General features: G+C 39.6%; 2 protein-coding genes across 2 annotated transcripts in view; both read right to left on the bottom strand.

Moving 5' to 3' along the window:
- LOC124120742 (glutamyl endopeptidase-like) overlaps window positions 1-18664 on the bottom strand; it is a 29466-nt gene that overhangs the window by 9207 nt on the left and 1595 nt on the right. The gene's annotated exons all lie outside the window — the stretch shown is intronic.
- LOC125379348 (glutamyl endopeptidase-like) lies at window positions 1455-7156 on the bottom strand. The gene is made up of 3 exons (XM_048395747.1): window positions 6145-7156; window positions 3422-3493; window positions 1455-2151 (listed from the first exon to the last, which is right to left on the bottom strand). The coding sequence occupies exons 1-3, from the start codon at window positions 6804-6806 to the stop codon at window positions 1956-1958; spliced, it is 930 nt and encodes a 309-aa protein (XP_048251704.1). The 5' UTR covers window positions 6807-7156; the 3' UTR covers window positions 1455-1955.

Here is an 18664-nt window from a genome sequence, read left to right as displayed (position 1 = left end):
GCGCTGAAAGGTACACGGGAGGCCGGGGGTAATCAGCACTGAAAAGTACACGGGATGCCGGGGGTAATTAGCACTGAAAGGTACACGGGATGTCGGGGGTAATTAGCACTGATAGGTACACGGGAGGCCGGGGGTAATTAGCACTGAAAGGTACACGGGATGTCGGGGGTAATTAGCACTGATAGGTACACGGGAGGCCGGGGGTAATTAGCACTGAAAGGTACACGGGATGTCGGGGGTAATTAGCACTGATAGGTACACGGGAGGCCGGGGGTAGTCAGCACTGAAAGGTACACGGGATGCCAGGGGTAATCAGCACTGAAAGGTACACGGGAGGCCGGGGGTAATTAGCACTGAAAGGTACCCGGGATGTCAGGGGTAATTAGCACTGAAAGGTACACGGGATGTCTTGGGTAATTAGCACTGAAAGGTACACGGGATGCCGGGGGTAATTAGCACTGAAAGGTACACGGGATGTCGGGGGTAATTAGCATTGATAGGTAAAGGAAATTGAAAAAGCAAAGGACAAATGGAAGCCAGCTAGATAATTGGCACTGACAAAGTCGAAAGAAATAGGTCCCTAGCACTAGGCAGATATGTTCACAGCTTGGGATGTATTGCTTTTATCTTTGTCAGTGCCAATTTTCGAGCTGGCAAATTCTGCATCCGCGATGGAAAGAAGCTGCAAACCTACTTGTGTCATGACACAAGAGGTCCAGAATATCAACACCCCAGAAACCTATGATTGTGGGTTTGAATCCCGGTTCGTCCCTATTATGTATCTAGGTTTGTTAGCAGTATTCCCGTATTCGTGGGTTTCGTGTGAGACTTGCATCACCTCGGCCTTTCCTCCCTCTTTAAGCTGACACGCTTTGATAAAACTGGAATACTGTTAAAAGTGGCTTGGACCCCAACTCATTCGCCCACTCTACCATAATTAAAATAGCCCTTTGTCGTCATCACTTTTTGACGATGCATTCCCAATCGGATCACAAATACTGCATTAAAGCAAGTATTAAGAGAGCTTACGTGTTATAGTGGATAATGAAAACCAATCATTTACTGGTGAGTAAGTGAGTGAGTATGGTTTTACGCCGCTTTTAACAATATTGCAGAAATATCACGGCGGGGGACACCAGAAATGGGATTGACACATTGTACCCATGTCGGGAATCGAACCCGGGATTTCAGCATGACGAGCGAACACTTTAACCACTAGGCTACCCGACCATCCCACATCATTTACTGAATGTAATAGTGAGTAGGTTGGGTTTAACACCGCTTTTAACATTATTCCAGTTATATCACGTCGTTTTGGGTTAAGGTGGGAGGAAAGCCCGAAGTGATTCAGGTCTCGGACGTTTACCAATTCGGTGAAACCCGCAGGTATGGTGCTGACAAACCTAGAAACAAAATCGGGCCAAACCGGGATTCGAACCCACAATCATAGGATTCTGGCGTGCCCAGGGGACGCAACTCTGCACAGCGAATCGCGGCGCCTTAGACGACGGGGCCACCCGTGCCACCACTGAATGTAATACTGTCAAAAGAATAATTATATTTTTTTATAATGTAATAAAAGTGTTGTTTTTTGTATTTCGTTACTGTGAAATTATTCTTGATAATTTAAATGATTAAAACTGAGCGATTGGTGGTTTAGGGAGTGATCCATAATTCGCCACCCAAAGCTCTACTCCAATCCCTTCGCCCAGAACCGTCACAATGTCCTTGTACATTAAAACACGAACATGATATATTCATACCTATCTACAATACAGCAGTATATTAGTTATAAAATACATTGGTAACTTACACCAAATTGCAGGTCAATGTGGAAATGTGAAAGTATTAAGTGATGTGAATCAATACCAATACTAGCTACAAACATCAATTATTATGTATTATTATCCCTAGCTGCTTAATTCAACAACCTACTAACCGTCAGAATGTTCAAATTAAGCAGAAAAAAAAGCTACAATTGATTTCCACACAGGAGCAGCACTCTGACTTAATAATGTGACTATTTTCAATGGGACATATAATAGTGATGTGACCATGTTCCACAGATACTGGAACCAACCCAACTTTTCTGGTTCAGAGTGGTTGTCGTTGGGTGCATTCCCATCTTGCTGCGGTGGAGAATCCTGCGGCCTGAAAAGAAAATTGAAATGGTGACAGGAACTCTATATACATGTACTTATTCACCAACTGAAATGGAATATGAGAAATTATGAATTTTCCCTTTTCGAAAATTTAAAATGAACGCTCTTTTTATACACTATTTTGTGAAGAAAAAGCGCGTTCACCAAGAGTTGGGACTCCAAAAATGATTCGGAAATTGTTACACAATACTTTATAGGATTCTTAAAATGACACAAGTAGTTTCATTGGATCTTCATGTTAGCCATGTCTGGGCATTTTGAGGTAACAGAGAAAGTGTGTATTATTGGTAAGAATAATGCCGGGATCTCATGTTGAGCCGTTGGTTGAATCATTTGTATCGAATCCAAAGTTAACCTTGACTCTATGCAAAAGTACCCTAACCAACAACTATCATGGGACGTGCTTCGTGGTTGTGTTTTGATGATCATGTTTTAACTATTACAGCCTGTAATTTTCATGATAAAAATACATTTGAATATATTGCATATATATTTGCTTGAATGATTAACACTTCCATGTATGTAAACTAGCAACCACGTGCCTAATTTAACCTGCGGTAATATACCGGTGATGATATTCTGTACACTGTGCGTCTACATCAATGCATTTTTGGAAAGATCTTCTTTTTTTCAGAATCAAGAACACAAAAGTAGAATTTCAGCATGTTCTGGGATGAAAACGACGACTTTAAGGTGTAGTGGACATAGCGTCTGCCTCGAAATTGGAGGATTGGTGATTCGACTCATATCACAGATATGCCTGACGCTTGGTAGTTAGGGTATAAAGTCAGTTGTGAGTGAGTATGGTTTTACGCCGCTTTTAGCATTATTCCAGGAATATCACGGTGGGGGACACCAGAAATGGACTTCACACATTGGACCCATGTCGGGAATTGAACCCGGGTCTTCAGCGTAATGAGCGATCGCTTTAACTACAAAACTACCCGACCCCCAGTAAGTCAGTTTCTCACTCGGCTATCATTGTAATGCCTGCATAAATCTGGATTAGTGGAACTGCTATGTGAGTGACATAATCTTGATCCCAAAGTTAAATGCCATTTCACCTCACTTGGGATGACCACTATCTTTTTGTAATATGTCTAACAACGGTAATTTTACTTCTTAAAACTATGTAGGAAGGCAAGAGATTTTAACATAAAACAGTAATGACCCAGCCCATTTGAAAAGCATGTATACTAATTAGACTGCTTAAGGAAACAAGACAGGTTTAAGTATCAAAGTACCAACAAGCTCAGTACCTGGTGCCATGTGACGTCGGCTTGACAAGTTCCATCAGGGCATCAACATCAATCCGAACAGCTGAATTTGACCTGGTAACAGACATGGTTTATCAAGAAATAGCGCAGCTGATACGAAAGCTAATAGCTGCTGGCTAATATACGAAAGATGGTGACACAGGTACGTGCACTGATATCTGACAGAGAAGGGGCGACCACTTTCGTCCACAGTATTATCAAAATAAAGTTATTCTGCCTCAGCAATTTTGGCTGAACTGTCCCTTTTTGGGGTTCCTGTGCGTGAGTAGGATACACATATTTGTTGTGAATTCTAGTATTGATAAGGTTTTTCATTTCGTATTGATATGATTTGATTTTTGATTTTTAGAAATTGATAGAATTTCTGTGCCTGCTCTGTTTATATACGTTCGAGTTGCTGTCCATCTCTCAGAAATAGAGTTAGTTTGGCCTTCACTATTGCATCCCTTGGCTTTAGGAGATCTATGACAGATAGCGGATCTAGCTGCAATTCTTGTTTTTACCGAGCCTGGGGTGGGGCATGGTCTTGACCTTCCAGAAACAAGTGAGCAATGGATTCAAGTTGATTGCAAGATGGGCATACCATGTCATAGTGCGTTTTGTCGCTAAGTCTGAGGCGTGAGATGGCTACTTTAAGTTTCCTTTCATTTAAGTATGAGAATGGCTTTTGGTGGATCTTTGGTTGAATTTTGCAAAGCCATCTGCCGATCTTACTTGTGTCCCAGTACATTGTAGTTTACTGAAGGGAATAGACGACGTCACCGCTTTGTCTAGAGCTAGCTTCGCCAGTGTGTCTGCTTATCAATGTACACTTATATATCTTATAATCAGGATGTATGTGGAGGCTGATGAGCCATCCCTTCAACACCGACGCATTAAATTATATTTACAGTATATCTCTAAATTACGTTCTACTGAATCCAATCCAGCATATGACTGTGTTTTTAATCCTCTGTACAAAAATCTATACAATAAAAAGACATCTCTTGTTCCACCCCTTGGCATAAGAATACAATCTGATGTTTCTGCTGCCAAAATCAATCTTGAAACCATAGCCCCCACTCGGCTGTTCACTTCTCCACCATGGCAGATAGTGAAACCCGAGGTAGACCTAACATTAAGTAAACTAAAGAAATCCGACACAAATCAATTAATTTATCAACAGCAATATAATGAATTACGAAGCACGTATGATACTCATAAATCTATATTTACAGATGGATCCAAGGATGGTGATGCTGTTGCCAGCGCCACCGTCATTGGATCCAGAACTATCTCAACCAGATTACCAGATAACTGTTCTATCTTCACAGCAGAAGCACATGCTATTTTAACGGCTCTAAAATACATCAACAGCCAAACTAAACATAAACCGTTCATTATTTTTTCAGACTCTCTTTCTTGCATTCAAGCTATTAAAACATGTCTTCCACGCATCCACTTTAAATGGAAATTGTTGAAATGTTTAATGATCTTGCTACTGGCCAATAAGACATCGTTTTCTGTTGGTTACCAAACCATGTTGGAATCACTGGTAATACAATGGCCGATGCTGCAGCTAAAGCAGCACTCAACAAATCTGTGACACCACTACAGTCATTATAAACCCGTGATTAGATCTTACATCCAAAAGAAGTGGGACACTCAAGTAGGTATCAATAAATTACATGAAATTAAACCAACTATCGGTTACACCTACTTGGCTGTCAGTCCAGATTTGAAGAGGTCATAATGCGACGATGTCGTATTGGCCACAGTAGATATACACATGAGTATATATTAAAAGGTGAGGAACCTCCGTTTTGTGTCCCTTGTGATGAAAGAATCACGGTCAAGCATGTCCTGCTTGACTGCATTGATTTTTCCATCACAAGGGATAAATATTATAGTGTCAAAACAGTCAAGGACCTTTTTAATCAAGTTAATTCTCATTTTGTATTGTAGTTTTTAAAGGAAATTTTTTAAATACATAAATTTTGATGTACATAATATGTTTTTATATATTAGTAGTGCTAATATATAACTTAGATTGTTAGTGGCTGTACCCTCGAGGGGGGTTGAAGTAGCGTAAAATTATTGTCCCCCTAAGAGGGTATGTAAGTTCCACGTCATTCGAAGTATTTTTATGCAGACCAGACTTTTAAAACGTAGCATTTTTGTCATTTTAAATCTCAGGCTTAACTTGTAATCTATCGCCAGTGGCTGAAGGGGTGATATAAATCCTGCCGGGGTCCATGCAGGAAGCAAAGGTACTGTAAGTCCCCATGGTCCCTAGTATGGCGATCTCCCTTTAGTTACTGACGATCCCTAGCCCATTTTTATATTGTGATGTTCACTGTTACTTATGGATTTTGTATATTCTCAACTAGTTTTAAATTGAATCTGTGATATCCTAGTTATTGTACTGTCCTTCGTTGACAGTTTTTTATTTAGTCTAAATCTATGTATTATTAATGTACTTCTCGTCACGATATGGCTGAAATACTGCCGATGTGACGTTAAATCTTAACTCACTCACTTATATATCTCCTTGTAATTTTGTAAATTTTGAGAGCCATGCATTACCGCGCTATAACCGAATTAACGCTGTATTGATTGGTGCAGTAAGAATGTTGGTCATATTTACCTATGGTCAAGTAACATTTTTCATAAATTTTCAAACCCTGATTATCTATCACAATAATCATAAGCAAATCAATATTTACGTTTGATCCTCGCCAATACCATGTGTATGAATCCCATGTGCCACATATCTGCCGTTCTTCAGCTCGTACACCGGGGACCCACTGTTGCCAGGTGTAGTAGCATCTCGGTAATGTAATCTTCGCTCGTTGACAGTGACTGTTGTTAACTGGATTTCCCACTGAGTGCCAGGTGGGCAGCCAGGGACGCCCTCTTTCTGCTCTTCTGGAATCCCGGGATAACCAGCCATATACAGGTCCTGACTCTCGATGTATTCATCCGTTCGTGGTTCAAGGTCAAAGGCACAGCATTCGTCGACTTTGTGTTTCTCCTTGTCAAGACGGATGATTCCATAGTCGTTCTTGCGATCACGTGTTTCCATATATTCCCGAGGAACTTCAAAGTCCACTGCTTTCTTTGTGATTGTTCCAAATGGATGACGTGTTTCATCCCTCCCAAGACTGATGTGAATTTTAGCTATTAATGCTCTCTTTTTTTTGTCCCATAAACAATGAGCTGCAGTCACTAAAAATGTCCCGCCGCCATGTTTGACGAGAAATCCTGTCCCTATTTCTATTCCATTTTCATGTATTAAATGTGCAATACCTGAGTATGGCTTGTCTGTTGTGACGGCTACACGCTGTCGTTCATCTCCAATACCGCTGTCTACGGATTCCTGTCCCATTGTTATTGTGAGGAGGACTGTTGAACTGAGATAACACTATCGTAGGTAATCATACGACCGTCAGGACCAGGATGTGATACCCTTACATGATACCCGGACGTAATTGAGGCGCATGCGTTGTAGTTACATTTAGTTACAGATAAATGGTTGCATGGATGGCTAGTGAAATTCAAATGCCCGTTTATGACTGACAATCTATTCTAAAGAATATAGGCTAGAACGAAAGTAAGCTTTCTGTCGTGTTGTATATAAATGAACAAACCATCGCATTTGAGGATTTGTATAAACCAACGTCATCAACATTGAAAGACGAATACTCCTTTGACCGTATTGCCGAAACCGATATTAAATCCACAGTGCTGTACTTCTGTCGTCACGCACCTGTTCATATGGAGGGCATGACTTGATAACAACACCCGTGAGTCAGCGCCGCGTGAGACATGAGTTCAGACATGTTTAGTAAGTGGATGTGTCGATCAGTGTTTGCATGTACCATGAGTGTATTTCAAATGCTGACTGATAAATATTGTGTATGATTCACAATCTCTCCTGAGGAATATATGCGAGAACGAAAGTAGGCTTCCTGTGTCGTGATGTATTTATGCACACGCCATCACTTTTGATGATTTGTACAAACCAACGATTTAAATACTGCTTGACCGTCTTCTTGTATATTATGTACAGTAATTGCACTGACATTTCATTGGTCTCCACTGTCCACTTATACCTTGTTCAAGTCACGATATGGCTGAAATATTGCCGATGTGACTTTAAATATTAACTCACTCACACCCCACTGTCCACTTAACTCACCCATCCTTGTACCTTTTGTCACCATGCCCCAGGCGTCGAACCTGCCACCTCGTCCGTCAACAGGCCCTACCCATGAAGCATAGCACTACTTCTGTCATCACGGGGACGGTCGGGTAGCCTAGTGGTTAAAGCGTTCGCTCGTCACGCCGAAGACCCGGGTTCGATTCCCGACATGGTTACAATGTGTGAAGCCCATTTCTGGTGTCCCCCGTCGTGATATTGCTGGAATATTGCTAAAAGCGGCGTAAAACCATACTCACTCACTCACTCTGTCATCACGGCCTGCCAGTCACACCTGGCAACTCCTGACAACACGCCCTCCACATCACAGCTACTACCCCTTCTGAAACAGAACTGAACAGAACAGAACATTCATTTTCAAAAACACACAACAGTGGTATAGAGAACATACATTACGAAGTAGAATACAATTGTACAACGAATGTAGCACAATACAAGTAATTTGGAGTTAAAATATAATATGCATTATATATACATACATTATGCAATATATACATACATATTTGCAATCAATATATACATCATATTTGCATACATACCTGCGTAAATAGTTATATATTAAATTCTCTCTTGATATGTAGTGGCATGTAGATCACTCATTCTTTATACATACTGAGTCAAATTAAAAGCTTCACATTTTTAAAGGTAATCCCATATATGATATACAACGGACAAATGTATCAGAGAAGGTAATTTTTAATCAATAATGTCCAAAGAAGGATTTTAATTAACGGTGGTAACCATAATTTGTTCCAAGCACCTACGGTATTCGGTAATAACATCAACAGTTTAAATCATAAGTCCCAAGTACGAGAATTTGATGGCACACAAGTTCAGTAGCGTGTATGGCCACCATGTGCGTTGACAACTGCCACACAACGCCTCCGCATGGACCTTGTGATGCTTGTGAACACAGGATTGGGAAGACGACGCCATATATATATGTAAGCTTACTCTCAGTTTCACATATATATAAGGCCATATAACTTTACTACTTACTATTAAATCTGAACTAAAAGTTATGTAACATAAGGTCTTGAGCCTGCCACATGTACTCGTTGATTGTACTCGTAGTATGTAATCATAGACTGTACTCGTAGTATGTAATCATAGATTGTACTTGTAGTATGTACTCGTTGATTGTACTTGTAGTTTGTACTCATAGATTGTATTCGTTGTATGTTTTATTCAACAACTCACTATTAAAGCGGGCTATAGATCACCAGCAACCAAACGATGCTCCTGCTTCCTGCACGGTTCCACAGCAGGGTTTACGTCATCCCTTAGCTGCTGTCGATAGTACGTAAATATACTAAGATTAAAACAATGCCAGGAACAAAATACTTTGTATGATGTGGTCTAACATACCCTCTGAGCGGGACAATAATTTTACACTGCTTCAACTCCCTTTGAGGATACAGTCACTAACCATCAAAGTCATAAATTGAACAGTACAAATATCATGAAATTTAACTATATGAACATATTCAAAATTTATCAATTCAACACAGTCAAGCAGGACACGTTTGGGTGTGATTTTCTAATCGCAAGGGACACAGAACGGAGGATCCTCGCCTTTCTATACATATTCACGAGTTTAGCGTGAATTGCCAATACAACATCGTCGCATAAAGACCTTTTAAATCTGGATTGACAACTTAAGTAGGTGTAACCAATAGTTCGCTGGGGTCCATGGGGACTTACAGTGCCTTTGTTTCCTGCATGGACCCCGGCAGGATTTATATCATTCCTTCAGTCACTGGCGATAGTTTGCCATTTAAATCTTATATTAAAATGACGAAAAAACTACGTTAAAAGTCTGGCATGCATAGAAATACTTCGAATACTTCGAATGACATCGTTGCATAAAGACCTTTTAAATCTGGACTGACAACTCAAGTAGGTGTAACCAATAGTTCGCTCGTCACGCCGAAGACCAGGGTTCGATTCCCGACATGGGTACAATATGTGAAGCCCATTGCTTGTGTCTCCTAGATTAAAGCGGCGTAATACACATTCAACAGTGTATGTTGTTTTGGTGGTGACAATTGAAGTGTGTGACAAATGAGAGGCTATCCATAAAAATAAACATCATCACTGATTTTCATTATAATGGAAAGGGTTGTGTCACTTTTATTTACACCATCATCACAGTAAATATGTAAAACAGGTCGCAGCGACCTAAACGTTACGTGATGTTGTCGCGTTACCAAGGGCAACTGTGACTGCACTAGTTAGAAATAGCGACCCGTCACGCTGTGTTAGAGTCCCTCTGTCGTCAAGTTGTACCATGGGCAGCCGTGTGTACTATAGCTAGAAATAGCCTCCCTAATACACACAGGATAAACGGCTGGCAATCACTTTGAACACTTGTCATTGTTGTCATAGTTTTTTAAATATTTTATCAGACCTGCACTAGGTACACTCACAGATTCGTCACAGATTCGGGTTATCTGACATTGTACGCCAACAAGGTCTAGCGAATTGCTGTATGACCAGCTTGGAATGAATTGAATTCATTTTGTTATTAGGAGGTCAGAAAATGGGAAGATAAAAAGATAGTAACATTTATCACCAGTATAATTCATGCAGTTCCTATTCGTAAGAATGAATAACCGGGTTAAGCGAGGATTGTTAAAGGACGTGGAAGTCATATCAATATCGTGGATACAAATTATTGCTGACGTGAGTGAGCATAGTTTTACGCCGCATTTAGCAATATTCCAGCAATATCACGGCGGGTGACACCAAAACTAGGCCTCACACATTGTACCCATGTGGGGAATGAGCGAACGATTTGACCGCTAGACTACCCAACCGCCTCTAATGATGTCGTGAATAAATATAATGGACGTGTGTGGTAGTAGTATTTCACTACTCAGCATCAGCAATATCCTATCACAACGGAGGATTTAAAACACCAAATCTAGATCAGACCACCCAGTGGTTGATAACTTGAACAACGCTTCACGCCGTCAGGGTACGAAGACACACAATCAGTGTGGTAATAATAATAATAACATACTACTAGTACAATCTATGATTACATACTACGAGTACAATCTATGATTACATACTACAAGTACAATCTATGATTACATACTACGAGTACAATCTATGATTACATACTACAAGTACAATCTATGATTACATATAACGAGTACAATCTATGATTACATATTACAAGTACAATCTATGATTACATATTACGAGTACAATCTATGATTACATACTACGAGTACAATCTATGATTACATACTGCAAGTACAATCTATGATTACATATAATGAGTACAATCTATGATTACATTTTACGAGTACAATCTATGATTACACACTACGAGTACAATCTATGATTACATACTGCAAGTACAATCTATGATTACATATAACGAGTACAATCTTTGATTACATACTACGAGTACAATATATGATTACATACGAGTACAATCTATGATTACATACTACGAGTAAAATCTATGATTACATACTACGAGTACAATATATGATTACATACTACGAGTACAATCTATGATTACATACTACGAGTACAATCTATGATTACATACTACGAGTACAATCTAAGATTACATATAACGAGTACAATCTTTGATTACATACTACGAGTACAATATATGATTACATACTACGAGTACAATCTATGATTACATACTACGAGTTCAATCTATGATTACATACCACAAGTACAATCTATGAGTACATACTACAAGTACAATCTATGATAACATTCTACGAGTACAATCTATGATTACATACTACAAGTACAATCTATGAGTACATACTACAAGTACAATCTATGATTACATACTACAAGTACAATCTATGATTACATGCTACAAGTACAATCTATGATTACATACTAAAAGTACAATCTATGATTACATACTACAAGTACAATCTATGATAACATACTACGAGTACAATCTATGATTACATACTACAAGTACAATCTATGAGTACATACTACAAGTACAATCTATGATAACATACTACGAGTACAATCTTTGATTACATACTACAAGTACAATCTATGATTACATACTACAAGTACAATCTATGATTACATACTACAAGTACAATCTATGATTACATACTACAAGTACAATCTATGATAACATACTACGAGTACAATCTATGATTACATACTACGAGTACAATCTATGATTACATACTACAAGTACAATCTATGATTACATATTACGATTTCAATCTTTGATTACATACTACAAGTACAATCTATGAGTACATACTACAAGTACAATCTATGATTACATATTACGAGTACAATCTATGATTACATACGAGTACAATCTATGATTACATACTACGTGTACAATCTATGATTACATGCTACGAGTAAAATATATGAGTACATACTACAAGTACAATTTGTGATTACATACTACGAGTACAATCTATGATTTCTTACTACAAGTACAATCTATGATTACATACTACGAGTACAATCTATGATTACATATTACGAGTACAATCTATGATTACATATAACGAGTACAATCTATGATTACATACTACGAGTAAAATCTATGAGTACATACTACAAGTACAATATATGATTACATATTGCGAGTACAATCTATGATTACATACTACAAGTACAATATATGATTACATACTAAGAGTACAATCTATGATTACATACTACGATTACAATTTATGAGTACATACTACAAGTACAATCTATGAGTACATACTACAAATACAATCTTTTGCGTATCCAGACAGACAATCTCCACACTGTGGAACCGATACAACAACACCAACAGAGTTGACGACAGACCAAGGTCAGGAAGACCAAGGATGACAACCCAAGCACAAGATCGATATATCCGGCTGCCGTACCCCCCGAGACCGCACTACCACAGCCACGATACAACCACACAGATCCCTGGGGTACGCAGAATATCAGCTAGAACGGTACGCAACAGACTGAGGGAGGCTGGCCTTTTTGCACGAAGACCTGTTCGACGTCATGTATTGACCCCACGTCATCTGGCGGACCGTCTGCTTTGGAGCCAACAGAGGGTAAGATGGGCATGTGCAAGGTGGAGAAATGTACTGTTTACTGACGAGTCCCGTTTCCTACTCACACGTGCTGATGGGCGCGCACGTGTCTACGGACGTCGGGGAGAACGTTACGCCCCCAACTGTGTGCAGCAGGTTGTCCCATTTGGCGGCGGGAGTGTCATGGTATGGGCCGGTGTTCATCACGGTGGTAGGACGTCACTCGTGCATGTGGCAGGTGCATTGACAGATATGTGTTACAGAGACTTGATCCTACAGCCTTACATTCTTCCTCGCGCCAACGTTCATGGCGGACAGTTCCAGCAGGACATCGCTCGACCGCATATTGCACGTGTTTGTCAGGACTTCTTACAGCACAATAACATCAAGATATTACCTTTGCCAGCCCGGTCACCAGATTTGTCCCAGATTGAGCATCTGTCGGACAAGTTGGAATGACGCGTTCACAGAAGGAATCCGCTGCCCAAAACACTTCCGTCGCTTCTGGATGCACTTCAACATGAATGGCAGCACATCCAACAGCGTGTTATTGACAACGTGATTGCATCTATGGGTCGTCGGTGTCAAGCGGTGATTGATGCACGTGGTGGGCACAACCGATACTGACATTTTCTGTACCCCTGTGACATTAACTGTATCGTGTACGTGTGTCTGTCTAGGTGACACGATTAATGTTTTGAACATTGTGTACATTGATCCTCAAACAGTGTTTCAATTATGGTTTCTGTGTCCTTTTGAAACAATCGCATTATATTACATTTTGAAAGTCAGTGTCGAAAAAAATTTCTACGAATGTTCAGGCCTCGTACTCATGGATCTCGTACTTCTGCCCAGGGCCGCCACAGCATTTTCTGTGATCATTATCGTTGTTCTTCTAGCGATGCTGGTTGTCTAGGGAACCTAGCACTTCACGAAAGACAATGCTGTTAATTTATCTCGTTACATCTGCTGCATGTGTATAAACTATGCCATTGTAGAATGTTGGTTTCAGAATATGCAATTAAATTCGTTAACGTAAATTGTTGTTTGAGCTGTAATATTCAGCAGTACACTTAAATGCGTATGGATGGGTTTAGGACTTCGATCAAGCAAAGGTCGTGATTAAAATCGGCGTGTACTACTTAATCGTTCACTTGACACGCATGTTTCCTTCAGTGTCAAATTTTGCATTATTCATAATAAACAAAAGATATCATGGTTACAGACCATATACACCTAAACCTTACACCTTACATCAGTTGTGCATATATTGACTCATACATTACAATAGACATACCATATGTGGAGTAATTGAAATAAAACACAGGTCAAGGGGCACGACCTTGCAGTGCTGCAACCTGCAACCAATCTGGAAACAGTTGTCCGTTTGTGGACATTGACTATTTTTCGGTTAACAGTAAAATACATGCAAATATAATTACATTGTTTACCAAACAATTGCCATTAAATTAATTCAAATTTATTTATTTTGAAATATATGGTCTACACAGAAGAGAAACCTGTTGAATCTTAGCTACGTTCATAATTAACGAGAGCAAAGCATTCCAACTATAAGTTTAAGTCCTTCATGTAATTGTGTATTAATAGATGTTGCATCTAATTCGCTAAGATATAGTTCTATCCTGAAAGGCTTATTGTCATAAATGTTTTCACTTTGAAGACAACCTGTTACACAATTGTGTTATTCAGTGCGAAATTCGCTGTACATTTTGAAGATAACTTCAATAGATATTATATGATCAGAATGGTGAGGGGTAATTAACCTTATCCATATTTACTGGTAGTTATTGTATATCTGTGTGTTCAGGGTATCTTTCATTTGACGACCCGGGTGGACCTTGACACTTCATACCAAAAGATGTTAAAAGATGGTATTTGTTGCTACCTTGCCTGGCGCTCGACATTACGAATATCAACGATGTTCATGTGGCAACGAAACAGAATCCAGCCATGTTCACCAGTCGATTGTGAAGTGAAAATGAGTTTGACAGGACAATTACGATTTGGCTTCATTATAACACTGTTTGCAAAGTACTCTATGTAAACAACGTAATAAAAGAAAATATATTTGAACCTTTCTATCCTGATAGTTCATTTTTCTGATACTGCATGTATTTTTTGTATCCTCCATGATACTATAAAAGATACCGTTTCTTGCGATTATTTTATTAGAGTGATGAAGTGTGAGTGTGAACATGTATGAGTGTGATCAGTTGGTATTGATATGAAGTCACGGTAAACGTGATAAAGTGTCTTCAAATCACCCATATGTTAAGGCGGAGACGGTATGTGACACAAAACCAACATTTTGCTAGGCTAATTAATAATAGTGACACTTCCCACATATAAAATGGATATGTTAGACAGTGTGAACTTTCTGACAATTTTCGTGATTATCTGACTGTCTGAGGTCGCGACACCTTCCATTATTTATTGCCGCTGTCTAAACAAAATAATTAATTATCACTGATTTCTCTGCTTTCAAATACAATTTATTGTGTTTTGAATGCCAACAAAAGCGATCGCATCCTCCATAAATACCAACCAGGTACCTAGCGTGTTAAAGGATATATCCTTTAGATGTTTATTCATGTTTTATTTCCTCGGATTCGGACAAGACAACATAGGGCAAATGTTAACTTAAATATTTCATGTTTTGGCTTAATTAGGGATTGTCGTTGAGCCTGTAGCACACTGTCTATTGACGAAATAAAACGCTACTAATTTACTCCGATGAGTAAGCTAACTATGGGTGTCCTACGTGACGACAATTGAGTTACGGTTATGCGTATAAACCAGCTGCAGATAACAGTGTAGCTGCCAAACGATACCCCGACGCGTGTAAACCAGCTGCAGATAACAGTGTAGCTGCCAAACGATACCCCGACGCGTATGAACCATCTGCAGATAACAGTGTAGCTGCCAAACGATACCCCGACGCGTATAAACCAGCTGCAGATAACAGTGTAGCTGCCAAATGATACCCAAATGCGTATGAACCAGCTGCAGATAACAGTGTAGCTGCCAAACGATACACCGACGCGTATGAACCAGCTGCAGATAACAGTGTAGCTGCCAAACGATACCCCGATGCGTATAAACCAGCTGCAGATAACAGTGTAGCTGCCAAACGATACCCCGACGCGTATGAACCAGCTGCAGATAACAGTGTAGCTTCCGAATGATACCCCGATGCGTATAAACCAGCTGCAGATAACAGTGTAGCTGCCAAACGATACCCCGACGCGTATAAACTAGCTGCAGATAACAGTGTAGCTGCCAAACGATACCCCGACGCGTATAAACTAGCTGCAGATAACAGTGTAGCTGACAAGCAATACTCCGATGGGTACAGCCGACTGAAGGTGTATGCCCGACCAAAGCAACTGTGAATTATTGACAGATTATTTTGGGGTAATACATGCCGCCGGCTCCACGAGAATCCCATGATGTACATGGCATGGTGGTACAAAACAAAAGACCTACAAAAGGATGAGGTAGAACATAACATGATATATACATACATGAGCAAGTTATAATCATGTGTAAATAGGTGTTGGAGAACATCACCTAAATGGATGAGAAGAATATCAAATCATACGGGGAGCGATCGATGACCTACGAATATAGGTGGTGGTGTGGGTGGAAATGGGAAATTGATTGCTCTTAAAATTACACGACGTACGATCAATGGCTGACTGCAGAAAACAAGGGAAAGGAAAGCGCATGCGCACGACTTAACCTGGTTAATACCAAAATATGGACTGATAAACGAACAGTGGTTGAACTGCAAACGGATATCTACAAACTTAAAAAACTCCCACATACGGACTGATAAACTGACGATTATTATAACGGGACATTGAGGTAATTACGTTCTGTAATACAAGTAAGGACTAATTAATAAACAATGATTTGCAAGGCCAATGTGTATTCCAATAGTTTTAACAAAAGTAGGAATTTATGAAACGGAAAGTGATGATACCGTTGCGATGTAAGGCTATTAAACCCAGGTTAGAGAAATAAGTAAGAGAAATAAGCATAGTGTGCTATGTACATGAAGGGACCTTATACGACCAGAGGATGCCATAAACTATGCTAAAATGTTTAAGTACCAACAAATTAGGACATCTGCAAAAAATGTTAGACAAGCAGTCGTTTCCTCGAGAATCCAGTTCACTTTTTAAATAACCTATGTATAACACAAAGTAGACTTGTACGAATAGATGCAGGTGAGTATAGGACAATGTTGTTACGGGAGACTGTTTAAAGAGCCTGTGTATAGCACAACGTACTAACAGATACAATCTTACGCTTTTTGGAGTGAAAATTACGCAAAGTAAAACTCTTGTAGTGCTTCTCTTGGTAGATAGCCTGTGTAGACAGAGATAGATGAACTATGGTCTTGTTTTTGCTCATATACATCCTGGTCAGAATTCACTAGTTACCAGTTATCGAATGGGGGCGATGAACAAATGGTCCTCCTTCGAAAATATAAAAGCAGGTATGATTTAGTATCATCATACAGTAACACGTAAGGATTATCTAAAAAAGGTAAACCTTTCTGCTATTATATCAGTGAAATTGAAACTGACCAGCATTGTCAACCTACCAAATGATCAAGATAAACTCTCTTTTGGAAAACAGAACTGAGGCATCGTAATTATCATGGAAGTAGTGATTGTGTGAATGGTTTAGGGTTTGTTTTTGAATAAGATGTCGTACCGACCTAACTTCTCATCAATAGAAGTTTGGTTATTTCTTATTTCTAATCACAATGCTGGAAAGTTAGAATTTCTCACCACCCATATAATATTTTAGCATACACCCCTTTCACCAATAACAGAAACTGTTTAGTTATCTCTAGTCTGTTTATTAATCACACTTAAACACAAGAACACCAACATCCATACCGTAATGTTGAGGAATACAGATTGTATACAATATTACTATATAACAGACAAAGTATATGAAACAGTTAGTAATAATAATTCTTCTAGGCCCAGTGGTAGTTCTGCGATCGGGCTCACTAATCAACATGATCTATACATTCCTAGCCACACTACAGCAGGATATTAGTTACAGAATGCATGTATTATTGTGCGCAGTGACATACTGTTCTACAACTTGATTAAATCTGAATAGTTTACGATGCGACTTAATTTGAATTGCTGATTAACTACATACCTCTACATACGATCACTCGGCCGCATCATGCCAAAGACGTTAGAAATGTTAATTGATCTTACACTGCCTGGCGCTTTGCCTTAAGTGGATGAAACAAGAACTAGTCAGATCGGTGTTAGTATACTCATTCATTTACACTGTGAAAGGTATTTCAGTGGTCAAACGCTATGAGCCCAGCAACTTGTCCCGTCTCCACCAGCCTGACTTTCAGTTCCTGTTCTGTAGAAGGAGTACGTGGTTAACGTCGGAGACGGCGGTCTATTTCATCCAACATGTGTTCATTGGAGAAAGATCTTGAGAGCGAGCAGGCTATGGGATCACATTCACATTGATCTATCCAGTTGCTTGTCAAACAATAATCCAGGCTACATGGGGTCGGGCGTTGTCATGCCAGGTTTAATGTTAATTCAAACACAGCACAACGAATAGGCTGGAAGACCTCGTCACGGTAAAGCTGCCCGATCAAACTGCCATCGATCACTTGCAAACGAGTCTGTCTGTCTCTCGGTGATTCCTCCCCACACCATTACACTGCCTCTGCTGAAACAGTCTTTCTCCACAACACTGTTCTGAGTGTAACGTTCACCTCGACGTCGGTATCCCGACTGGAGTATACCAATGGCTCTCAAGCGGTCAATTTCAGATAGGCGTGGCATCTCCAAACTTTAAATAATGATTGAAATTTGATTGGTTTCTTTTCATATTTCAGTTGTCAAGACAAGCAAAAACAATACATACTGAATCCAAACAACACATGTGTTTTTATACCCT

Source organism: Haliotis rufescens, unplaced genomic scaffold (genome assembly GCF_023055435.1).
Source record: "Haliotis rufescens isolate VD_foot unplaced genomic scaffold, xgHalRufe1.0.p SCAF_14, whole genome shotgun sequence".
Lineage (NCBI taxonomy): Eukaryota > Metazoa > Mollusca > Gastropoda > Lepetellida > Haliotidae > Haliotis > Haliotis rufescens.
This window is presented reverse-complemented; position numbering and strand designations above follow the sequence as displayed.